The following is a 12,829-nucleotide window of genomic DNA, read 5'->3' on the forward strand; positions in this document are numbered from 1 at the left end:
ACTTGTGTCATTTGTCTTTATTGTTATTTGTCTTTATTTTGCCAACTTGATCTTCTCAAAGGCTTAACTTTTTCATGTCTATTTTTTCACTTACCCAAATAACCAGAGGAACTTTCAGAAGGTAACTATTAATTTTCATGTCATTGGTATGCCAAATAGAGCTCTGTTTGAGATCTTTCAGTGCCTCAACATGAATACTTGACTGGATAGATTTTAAAATAAGACATGATATTGTAATGGTGAAATCAAAGATGAGATAGTCAATGGAGAGAAAATATTTTTAAATGAACAATGAAAGTAATTAAGCTTTATGACTACATCCCTAAGTAAACATTTCCTTTTAAACTTATTGCCAATTTTCAGTTAGGAAAATGTGCTTGCTTCTCAGAAGATGGAATTGATATTTGTACATTTTCTTTGTATTTTAAAATGCGTGTTTAAATACAAAGGTTAAGAAAGAAAGATATATGTCAGTTCATTCTATGAACAAATGCTCTTTCTGTATTATTTCAATGATCAGAACAGAGTTTTAAAAGTGAAAAAAAGAGTACATGTTAATAAAAAGTAATTTGAAAATGGCATTTTTATAACATTTTTTTCCGGAGTTTGTAACAATTTTTCTGAGACCCCCATTGGAAGCAGAGACAGAAGTTTAAACTAGCTCTATATGTTACTGCCCAGCAGTAAGTAACATCTCTGAGTCCTGAACAGTCAGAAACAATTGGCAGCCATAAAGCAAATACTAATTTTATACAGAATGAACCATTTCATAAGGGGAAAAATAAAAACCCATTTCTAACAAAGAGATTAACTATAGGACCTACAGAACACCATATCTACGAGTTAAAGCCAAGACCAGTTTATATGTTTCCTTTCTTTAAAATCAGTTTTCTTTGGGTACATTTAAAAATGTATACCCAAATTTATGTTTTTACTATGACTCTATCTTTCTTATAACTTAAAAGAAGCCTATAATAGCTTTTTGTTTCAACCATACTAGACAGACTACAGTCAGTGTATTGCTAAATTTCTAGGTAGTGTTTCTATACAGTTTGGTGCATGTGATAGGATGGAAAGTGCTTAGGACATTTTTCAATAAGCCACTCAAGGATAAATTCAGCTGTGCTGCCATCTACTGAAAGAGTGTTGCTTGAAGCCTTGAAGATAATTTCGTGCCTCCATTCTAAGTAAACTTCTCCTTCTCCTCCACATATTCTGCTCCTGCGGTTTGCTGTGTTGCAGACAAGGAGGAATTTGTTGGCTATGGTCAAAAGTTCTACATTGGTAGGTAGCTACTGATAAGAGGGGGGTCTTCATTACTTGCTAAGTTATTTTCGTACCATTATGGAGGAGCCTGACTTTTCTGAAAGCTCCTTTTGCTGATGGACATTCACAAACTTGTTCCTTGTTTTGGTTTCTCTCTTTAAAAAAGAAAAAATCAATATTCTGATGTGTTAATCATTTGCTGCAATTCATATGGTTTACACTGAATATCTCTTAATTATTCATCAAACACAAATCTTCTGTTTTCTTCCAGACTATTCCATAATGTATTCACCTTACTCTAAAGACACCAATTCTCTGACTACTAAACTGAGTGTTTATGGTCACATTCCCATAATCTGTCAACTGGGGAGAGCTTTCTGAAGGACCAGGCACCTTCATCACTCATTTAAAACCATGCTGGGCTTCTCCTTATGTGAGACAATGGGAGAACATCAGGGGTCCTGGGTCTGTAAAGCAGAATGCTGGTTCCCAGGCCTGGAGGCACACTGGAATCCTCAGGGAGCTTTAAAAGACATGGGGCCACTTTTCCGTATTCCTTCCAGAATAATTCAGCCCAAAAGGCATGCTGAGCAGGGTAGGCATCTACAAAAAGGTGGAGAAGAAGCAGCCTAGGGTGGGGCATCAGAGCCTGAGCAGGGTGAGGAGGGCCTGCTGCAGGGGTGATGGCAGCCTGGAGCAGGTTGTTGGAGCCAAAGTGACTAGGGCAGCTGTCATCAGGTGGGCCCTGGTACCTCACAGCCTCTATAAAGATGCCCTCCTCACTTAGCGTGGGCTTGACACTTTTTGCCAGGCTGCTGATACTGCGTGTCCCCCATCCTGCCCAGGTGCTTGTAATAGATTCAATAAGTAAATGTATTGAGGATAATAAGAGCTAGATTTCCCTCTCTTAGAGAAAGGAGTTACCCATAGGGAAAGGAGGAAGGCTAGAATGAAAACTGTTGCGTTGAACTGGCGTTGTAGGTATTGGTGTGAACTCATGGTGTTCAACATGTATAGATACAAGCAACGTAAATGTGTGTGTATTTAAATATACACATATAGTCCCTAGCTCTATCTTCTGAGAGGACCTGGGAGCAGCTCTGAAAATACCAGAAAGCCCTGTGATTCAGTAGGCAGATTAAGTAGGATTCTAGGCATTCAGAAATCACCACTAAGATGTCCAGCTCTGCCACTGGTGACACAGTGGTGGGCAACCACCTAACCTGCCTGTGTCTAAGTGTTCCATTCCATGTGAAACATAAATCGAATCATGTCACGCCCAACTCTCCACCACCCGGAGACTTCCCATCCCGCTGTGACCACAATCCAACACTTGACTGAGTCTCTATGTGATCTCCCGGCTTCCTCTCCAACCCCATTTCCTACCACTCTCCCTACTGCTCAGTGCCCCACAGCTACATAGGCCTCCTTGTCTTCCTCAAGCACTCCAAGCTCAGTCTTTTCTCTGCACCTTTGCCTTGCTGTTCCCTCAGCCTGGATTGCCCTTCCCCGAAGCCACCTCCTCACCCAGCTCCATTACTTCATTCAGACCCCTGCTCAGTGTCGACTTTTCAGAGACACTTGAACCACCAACCTGAAAAAGCATCCCCGTCACTCTCTATTCACTTACCCTTCTTTTAAGCACTTATTTTTTTATGATTAATTTTTTATTGGAATATAGTTGATTTTAATGTTGTGTGAGTTTCTGCTGTACAGCAAACTAAGTCAGTTATACATAAATATATATCCACTCTTTTTTAGATTCTGTTCCCATACAGGTCATTACAGAGTATTGACAGAGTTCTCTGTGCTATTTAGTAGGTTCTTATTAATTATCTATTCTATATATTCTAGTGTATATATGTTAACCCCAGTCTCACAATGTATCCCTCCCCCCTTCCCGTCTTTTAACCACAAATTTGTTTTCTACATCTGTGACTCAACTTCTGTTTTGTAAATAGATTCATTTATACCATTTCTTTAGATTCCGCATATAAGCAATATCATATGATATTTATCTTTGTCTGACTTACTTCATTCAGTATGACAATCACTAGGTTCATCCATGTCATTGCAAATGGCATTATTTTGTTCTTTTTCATGGCTGAGTAATATTCCATTGTATATATGTACTACATCTTCTTTATCTGTTCCTCTGTTGATGGACATTTAGGTTGCTTCCATGTCCTGGCTATTATAAATAGTAAGCACTTATTTTTGTTGCTATCTACCTCTTCTCCTGAATAAAATGTAAATTTCATGAGGAAATGGGCTTGGTTTAGTTGACCACTGTATCCCTAGCACCAATGCCCAGCACATAGCGGGTCCTGGATGCATCTCAGAGGTCACGTGGGGGCATGTTGCTGTTTTCCCTGCTATTGCTTCCTATCTTCTATCTTCAGACAGACATGTGTTAATTCCCTCTTCCGGATCACAGTGACTGCGTGCTCCGGCAGGTGTGGGGCAGGAAGGATCTCTCCTGCCCTGGACCTCACGCTCTGTGCGTTTCCGCCCTCACAGCTGGCTTCCGCCGCAGCATGCGCCTGTGCCGCCGCAGGTCCCACGTCAGCCAGCTGCGCGCCGAGGTGTGCGGTGTCAGCCTCTGCTCCAGCGCGCTGGGCGCCGCCTACGAGGAGGTGGTGCGCTACCAGCGACGGCCTGCGGACAAGCACCGGCTCATCGTGCTTGTGGGTATGTCCCCGCAGGCGGTGTCTCCTCATCCATGGCGAGGCTCTCCTGGATTCAGTAGTCTTGCATTGGGAGTCTTTATGGACCTGCATATTATACAAACACCTTTAAAAAATTAAAGCCTGTTTTTTTACGTGTATTTATAAATAAAACGTTATTGATCATGCTTTTATTGTCTACAATTGAATGCAGTATGCCATGGTGTATATGAACCTGTGTAATAACAAGATGTAATATGATTAGGTTATAACTGAGATTTTTTTTTTATATCGTGTTTAGAATTTGTTCTATAAGCATAGATGAATGTTTCCCCCCAGACTGGATCATTAGTCTATATTAGAAATAAAAATGCTTAAGATTCCTTTCCCTAAGAAATTTGTAACCATCCCCTTTAGAAGAATGCCTAAAAGTCTTCTGGATTGTATCTTTGGTGCTGAAGAACAGGGCAAATATCGTGCTAGGATGATCTGCTTTGTGACCAAGATCTCTGCAGAGCTGGTGCCTGCAGCCGTAGCAACTTCCTCTTACTGCCATCTTCTCTGTATATTCCAGATGTGATCAAGGGAGGCTGCTTTGGGGCAGAACAACATACCTTCCAGCCAGGACCAGCTACAGAATTTGCAGGATGTGGGGCAAAATAAAAATACAAAAGCCCCTTATTCAAAAATGATTAAGAGTTTCATTGTGGCAAAAGAAGAACATTAGGCCAAGCCCAGTAGCCTAAGCATGGGCTTGTGTACCACACAGTTCTCTGCCCATGAAGCCAGGCCTGTCTCCAGTTGCATATGGGGGTGCTGACTCCACCATCTCTCAGGAGACGTGTCCCTGAATTCTATCATTGTGGAAGCTGACTTCTGGGTTGTGATGTGATAAGAACTTCATTGGAAGAGGAAAAGCAACTTGTCTTAAATGATATGACATGAGGCCAGAGAATTCTGAGTATCCAATATTAGACGAAGTTTGCTGGGCTAACAGGTTCCTGCAATTCCCTACCTCATTTCTGAATGTTGGAGAAGTGTGGGTTACTCCACGGGTCACCAGGAAAATTCCCAAGAGTTTTCTGGGGTTATTTCAATTCATGAGAATGGAAGCTATGTTACTTCCCCAAAAACATGTGCTCTCAAGTGTCTTCAACAGAAGGATTGAAGTGATGATTTCACCACATAACTCTACATATCCACCTCTAATAATTTCTATATGTGATGTTTTGTGTTTAGGACCTTCTGGTGTTGGAGTAAATGAACTGAGAAGACAACTTATTGAACTTAATCCTAAACATTTTCAAAGCGCTGTGCCACGTACGTTTACTTTTTCTTTCATAGGGGTTCATGTTTTGGTAGAAACTTCTTTGCCTCTGCAGATGTACTCATCTCACTTAACTGTTATACCATCTTTGTTGTAAGAATATAAAATACAAGAGACGTCCTCAGTATTTCTAACTATATTTTTTTAATAGAGGAAATTTATTTACTAGCATGTAGCTAGCAAGGGTTTTAAAAGGTGGTTTTTTGGTTTTTTTTTTTTTCATTTCTTAGCAATCATACAGATAACCTTTCAGGAAAACTAGATATTTAGCAATAATGGCTAACATTCATTCAGTACTTATTATCTTCCTGGCAGTGTGCTTGGCTCTTTAAGTGCTTTATCATTTTTTTTATTTTAATATATGCACCTATAGTTTTATATAAACTGTAAGTATCATACCATCCAAGGTGGAGGAGCATGTGGGTGTGTGTGCTTCCCCTTCACCTCAAGGCAAAAGACAAGAAGTTAGGAAAACCATTTAAAGAGCTTAATATGTGTTCCCTGCTCTTTGGGAGACACAGAAGACTGGTGTCATAATTATATCTGAAAAATCTAAAGGATGAGAGCTTAGAGGAAGTGGCCAAAGGCTGTATTTTGGGAGGTAGCAGGCCTTTTAGAGTCTGTCACAGCAAAAGAGTTGTGATTTTTCCCAGATCTGGGTGGATAATGTGCGAGAAAGTCAGCCTGGGGTTGTCTTGGTTCCTGCCCAAGAGGAAGCCTCTGTGAAAGGAGGCCAAAAGGGAACCACCAGATACCTGAGGCTGTGGCAGAAATCACAAATGACTAGGTGGAATAGAGATGGATTTGAGATACCCAGCAGTGGTGGTGGTGGTGGTAGTCTTTGTAAAACCCACTACATCCTCTAGGAGATAAAGAGCCAGATTTAAACATCTGTCAGGTCTAAAAGGAGCCAAGAACAGCCATATCAGCATCAATTAAGTAAGAATTTTCCTGCCCTGTTTGCCTCTCCTTTTTCTCTCTTTGCACTCTAGGCTTGGAGAGTTATAAAACTGGGGGAGGAGCAGTAGAAATGCAATGAAAGGGAAGAGAAGTGAATCAAACTCCCTTTCCTAACTTCTGGCTTCTCTGATGGCAAGTTTCCCTGGGTGCAGCAAGTCTGAGCCAGTTGTGGGGAGAAGAAGCCTAAAATATAAATGAAGTTCACAATTTCGTTTATTACAAGGGAACGGAATTTTAATTATTAAATTGAGACTGAGTTTTTGGCATGAATGATAATGAACTTTTTTTTTTTTAAACCTAAGAATAATCAGAGGAGTCATGGGGCAGCGAAAACAAAGTTGTTTGTTTTATGATCCCATTCCATAGGTTGTGCTTTCCAAGCACTGTTTACATATGTAAGAATGGGCGCTAATCTCAAAAACAAAAACTAACAAAGAAATCACCTTTTTCAATAATCTGGATAAGAATAAAATGCCCAGAGTATGTAGAAGCATTGTAAATTGTCTGGATAGCAATCCTTCAAAGTGGGAATATATTGCCCATATTTTGCTTTTTAAATTGAGTGAACAGTTTAAAGCTTAAAATGAATGCCTTAAAATGAGTTATGCACCAATGCACAGACTTTAACGTACCATGTAAAATACAGTCCAATAGAAGGCAAGGAGATAGGGTCATCTTAGGCTTATATTAACATAATTTACTATCACCTGAGAACTAGAATTTTTTTCAGTACACAGCTATAGGAGAAGTGGCATAACTGTAGGAACTCGGAGGATCTAAAGAGAGGCTTGAATAAAGAAAAAACAAAAATGATCCCCGGATCACCTTTGCTTTTGAGCTTCTTGAAATTTCCGCAACTCTTTTTATCATTTAGGGCCTGTTTCAACTTCCTACTTGGTCATTTCCATGTGTTGATGTCATCAGATGTTGATCTATTTCATCCTTAAGCTTTATCAAATACAAATACACAATTTTTTGATGAATAAGGACAATTTGCTGTAATGCAGTTTAAGGGACTAGCAGCTTTGCAGTATATACAGTTCACAGAATTGGAACCGTGCCTTATTCATCTTTCTGTTCTAAGAACCTGATAGCTGGAACATAGACACTCAGTATACATTATTTGAATAAATGGATGAGCAGACAATGAATCACTTTTAGGTATTCAATGAACTCCTATGTTCTACACCAGGTACTGTTTAGATTGAAGAATCTATAATCAAAGTGGTTATATCAAAGAATCAGATTGAATCGAGACTCCACCAATCTTTCCTTTCTGGAGATCCCTAAAACTAATCCCCATCTCACTTGGATATTAATGCATCTGGGCAAAACTGCAGACTGTCATGGGCTTTCTCCATTTCAAATCTGAGACACTGGCGTAATAGAAGACATTAGTCTGGGAGGAGTCAGGACACCTAGGTGCTTGTTTTCAACTTTGTTTTTCATTTCTTTTATTCAGGTGAGCAAGTTAGTTACTCTCTAAAATCTTCAGTTACTTATCAGTAAACTACGGATAGTAACATTTTACCTAGCTAGGAATGTGAAGGATGAAATGAGATCTTGGGAAATGCATTCTCTAAACACAAGATATTGCTGGTTTAGCTACCTGGGGGCCTTTAGGCACCTTAGGACTCACATGCAATTCACTACTTCCTATTCTGAAGTAACAGCAAGAGTTCCCTTAGGGCCTTCTTATCTTGGCTTAGTACATTCTCCTCTAGTTTACACTTTGCACACTTAACAAAGGTTGATGATTAGCTGATTTTGATATGAGAATTTCTACTTTCTTATCACCAATCAGGCTCCCTTTTATGGTTCTAGCATTTTATTTATCTGTTTATGTATTACTTTATTTATTTTGATCAGACATCTTTATCCAAATGCATATGGGCAATGCAACATTTTGAAGATTCTAAAATCTTTTTTAAAATTTCCTTTTTGGACAGATACTACTCGTTCCAAAAAGAGTTATGAAATGGATGGCCGTGAGTACCACTATGTGTCAAAGGAAACATTTGAAAGCCTCATGTATAGTCACAGGTGAGCTAGATGTTCAGAATCTGATTCTCCCCTCTGGTTGGTTAACATTCAAAACAGATCCCCTATTTTTATGCATTGTCCAAGACTTCTGGGGTAATTTTTTTTTCGCATCTGAAAAATTAAGTAAGGAAATGTATATTGATTTACTAGTACACCAAATCATTGAGTTTGGAGAGGGAGCAGAACTGAGTTGCAAATTTTAGAGAATTTGGAGACGTAGTTGTCTTAGATCTCCTAATATTTTTTTTTCCTCCTGTCGAATATCCACTAATTCATTTTGTGCCATCAAGGTCCACATGTCTTGTTCTATTCTGTTGGAGTTTATCTTCATGCTATTACTAATAATATTTTACCTGTAGAAACAGTTCTTGTTTTCTTTGTCCCACCTTTGCAGAATGCTGGAGTATGGTGAGTACAGAGGCCACCTGTATGGCACCAGTGTGGATGCTGTGCAAGCAGTCCTCCATGAAGGAAAGATCTGTGTCATGGACTTAGAGCCTCAGGTGGGTCTGTGGCAGAATATTTCCCATCTCCGCAAAGTAATGAAAGCATGTCATCCATTTTATGCACATGCTTCAGGTTGTAGTTGAGACACTTTATTCTGTTAGGATAAGACCACTTCCCATGTCTAAGGAACCAGGATGTTATTTGAAGAATCAATTGCCAATATCTTATCTTTAGTTGGGAAAAAAAAATCTAGTTTCTCAGACAGAAAAAAAACAGAACTGAGCAGGTAATCATAAAGAAAACTGAGAATCTTGCTTTTACCTTTATCACAACGGCATCAAGGTAACTTTTCGTGGAGGGAATAAAATGTTGCTTTACACACGGAGGTGAAGTTCTTATCTTGATAGCTGCCTCCCTGAGACCATGTGTGGAATAGAGCAGGAGTAAGCGAGTTAGGGTAAGCTAAAGAACATACAATGGGTAGTCCAAATTTTTATAACCCTTGTATTTTCTTTGCGTTTTCTGTAGTCACGTAAAAATACACCTTGTGTGCTAAAGAAAAGCAGGGGACAAGAGATTTGTTCTCACTTGGGTCAAAGCTGGTGGTCAGTGTGAAGATGTCAGTTTTATTAGTGTGAGACAATGGCAAGAGGAAAGGGAAATGAGGGTGAAACAGAGCTGACTGGCCTTGAGAGTCTTTGTCTTTCCCCCATGAGATCATGTATAGAACAGTATCCTCACATTTCAATGAGGATGTCATGGCTAGTAAGAGGAAGAGCCAGGATTTGAACTTAATTTTGATTCTAGAACTCCATCTCTTAATTATTAAAATGTTCTTTAGAGTTGAGGACGTGGGAGCACATGAGAATATACTCTGGATAAAAGTAACACTAATTTCTGGCCTTAGAAATTTTGAGAACATTCATGTTGACGCTAGGAAATTAGGACTTCTGTTTTTAGATCTTCAGTCTAATGCTCTCCCAACTGAGATATTTCGGCTACTGGGACTTCTGTATTTTTTTTTTTAATTTTTTTATTTTTTACAATAAACTGCATATATTTAGAGTGTACAATTTGGTATCCCAATCTCCCAATTCATTCCCCCCCGAACCCTCCCTGCTTTCCCCACTTGGTGTCCGTATGTTTGTTCTCTACATCTGTGTCTCTATTTCTGCCTTGCAAACCAGTTGATTTGTACCATTTATCTATACTCCACATATATGTGTTAATATACAATATTTGTTTTTTTCTTTCTGACTCACTTCACTCTGTATGACAGTCTCTAGGTCCATCCATGTCTCTAAGAATGTCCCAGTTTCATTGCTTTTTATAGCTGAGTAATATTCCATTGTATGTATGTACCACATCTTCTTTATCCATTCATCTGTTGATGGACATTTAGGTTGCTTCCATGTAGGACTTCTGTTTTTAAATGTGCATTTAATTTTTCTGTGTAGGGTATTCAAGTGGCTCGAACCCATGAACTGAAGCCCTATGTCATATTTATAAAGCCATCTAGCATGAGTTGTATGAAGCAATCTCGGAAAAATGCCAAGATCATTACAAACTACTTTGTGGACATGAAGTTCAAGGTAAGATACAGAGGAAATAGATGAGTCTGCTGTGTTTTTTCCTAGTCAAAAAGTTACTGTATTGTTTCCACAGCATCCCTATGTTAAGGAATATAATTTTTGTTTCTAATGAATAATGCCCTTATGATTTATCCTTTTTACTGGACATCATTCATATATATTAAAGTTTAATAACTACTATGAAGCTGCTCTTTTTTTTTTTCCCCTCCTTTTGGGTCTAGCTTTAAAAAAAAAGCCCTCAAACCACAATTTGCAAAGTCACACAGAAATTGGGTGTGTATATTTAAAATGGATTATTTATTTTACAAAAGCATTTGAATTTACTTTAAAATGTTCTAGTCAATTATCTCATCTGTAATATGAGATATCTTTATAAATATTTATATTAAAACACAAAGGATGATTATTAATGATTATAGTAATAATAGAGGAGCCAAGCCAGGTGGGATTAAGAATACATCCAGCAAGGTGTATAAATCTTAAGTGTACAGCTCAATGAATTTTTACACGTGTATGCACCCAGGTAACCAACACCCAGATCAAAATATTACATCCACTTGTGTGTGAGTGTGCATGTGTCTGTGGGTGTGGTAAAAAGCACATAACATAAAACACAAAACTTACCATCTTAACTATTTTAAGTGTGCAGTTAGGTAGTGTTAAGTCTATTCATATTGTGAAGCTGATCTCCAGAACTTTTTCATCTTGCAAAACTCAAATTAAACATGTGGACTGCTCCGCAAATTTGTATGTCATCCTTGAGTAGGGGCCATGCTAATCCCTACATCGTTCCAATTTTAGTACTTGTGTTGTTGAAGTAAGCATGAAGTATCTTTATATTATCCTTTATCTCTCATTATTTTTATCTTTGTTATTTTTTCAATGGCTACCATATGAAAGTTTGATTCTCTAGTTTGCATTTCAAACAGTGGAGTCTGTGGATATATTCTCTGAGTCTTATGGGCATTTAAAATTCTGTTCTTATTTTTATCGCAATCTGAAAAATTAATAAAATTGTTTCTGGATCATGCATATGGTCACCTTATAAAGGAGTATTGCCACAAGATCTCGGTGCCTGTATTTATATTTGTGTTTATGATTGCATTAGCAATAAGTTGTACTATTTTAATTACTGTGGACAAACAAGAAAATAATAGCAACGAATTTAATGCATTAGTGCCAAGGGAAGGCCAAATGACTGACTATATGAACATTTCACAATAGGAGAAACAGACAATATTATAGGTGAATTAAGTTATCATGAAGCAAAGAGTAATTCAGGTATGCCTAATTTCGAAGAACCAGGTCATACCATCCTTGTTCAAGGTGGCCACTTTGTATCTGCAAAATAATGTCATTCTCAGCAGATTAATGTTCATTTGAAATTTATGTTTTAAGTTTTATTTATATTTAACTGGGAAAATTTCTTTGGTTTTATGTTGTACATGGTTTGAGAGCATCAAGGGTGTAGATAATAGAATAGGATAATTTAAGTCCAAATTGGAAGTTGAGAGGATTGGTCTGTCTATATAAACTATTACCCAACTTTGTGAAAACTTGACCTGGGAGACATTAAGTAAGACTAAAGATAGAAACATAAGTTTTGTGGTTTAGAATGGAGGATATTTATATGACATAATTGTCTTTATAAATAGCTACACAACTGAATGTAACAGGTAACAAACTGTGTATTATTTCTAAGTAAGTCTCATTAACTTTGCTATGCATATTTTTCCATTTCTCCTAAAGGATGAAGATCTACAAGAGATGGAGGATTTAGCGCAAAAAATGGAGATTCAGTTTGGTCAGTTTTTCGATCACGTGATTGTGAATGACAACTTGCAAGATGCATGTGCCCAGCTGTTGTCTGCAGTTCAGAAGGCTCAGGAGGAGCCTCAGTGGGTACCAGCAACATGGGTTTCCTCTGATACTGAATCTTAAGGAGGCTTTCTGCTTAATACTGGAGTTTTAACAATGTTCACCTGTTACAGAGAGCTGGAAAAACAGCTGCAATCTAAAAGAGCAGTACTGTAATTGCCCTATTATAATGTGTGCAACTTCAAAAGTGCTGCAGTTCGTTAATTAATCTTATTTGAAAAAAATGTATGGTTGTAGAGTTATCTATTTGGCTTTCAGGGGAAAATGTTTTCCTTTACCTCGTATGCAGAAATTGGTAGGAATGTGAACAATGTTAAGTCACTGAGTATGAGAACCTTTCGCATATTTCACATGGCCTTTGTATGATTCAGAAAAAAGAGCTTTCCTAAATAAAACAAGTTGTATTTAATTTCAGAAACTGTATCTTACCTTATGAGACTTCTGTTTTATAAACATGGAGCTGACAAAAAGTACCTAGTTGACTAACTGCAAGAAAGAAGGGTTAATATACACATTTCACATCTGACATCAAAACTTACAGAGACAGCACTGCTCTCATTTTACACAATAGGCTACAAGGAAAGATCATTCTTTTGATCAGAGCTGTAATAATCATTAATTTTCCCAAAAGCCAGTACTATATTTATGCC

General features: G+C 38.1%; 1 protein-coding gene and 1 non-coding gene across 2 annotated transcripts in view; one reads left to right on the forward strand and one right to left on the reverse strand.

The window, feature by feature from the left end:
- MPP4 (MAGUK p55 scaffold protein 4) overlaps nt 1-12,242 on the forward strand; it is a 37,616-nt gene extending 25,374 nt beyond the window's left edge. The window contains exons 14-21 of the mRNA XM_057746568.1: nt 107-121; nt 1,243-1,284; nt 3,787-3,957; nt 5,172-5,252; nt 8,169-8,262; nt 8,657-8,765; nt 10,167-10,301; nt 12,051-12,242. Of these exons, the coding sequence (XP_057602551.1) occupies nt 107-121; nt 1,243-1,284; nt 3,787-3,957; nt 5,172-5,252; nt 8,169-8,262; nt 8,657-8,765; nt 10,167-10,301; nt 12,051-12,242 (839 nt within the window). The remainder of the gene's footprint in view (nt 1-106; nt 122-1,242; nt 1,285-3,786; nt 3,958-5,171; nt 5,253-8,168; nt 8,263-8,656; nt 8,766-10,166; nt 10,302-12,050) is intronic.
- On the reverse strand, nt 11,023-11,126 carry LOC130859704 (U6 spliceosomal RNA). Its single transcript, XR_009055264.1, has one exon. It is a non-coding gene; the product is annotated as a U6 spliceosomal RNA (small nuclear RNA).
- Nucleotides 12,243-12,829: the final 587 nt, after the last annotated feature.

The sequence above is a fragment of the Hippopotamus amphibius genome, chromosome 8, assembly GCF_030028045.1.
Source record: "Hippopotamus amphibius kiboko isolate mHipAmp2 chromosome 8, mHipAmp2.hap2, whole genome shotgun sequence".
Lineage (NCBI taxonomy): Eukaryota > Metazoa > Chordata > Mammalia > Artiodactyla > Hippopotamidae > Hippopotamus > Hippopotamus amphibius.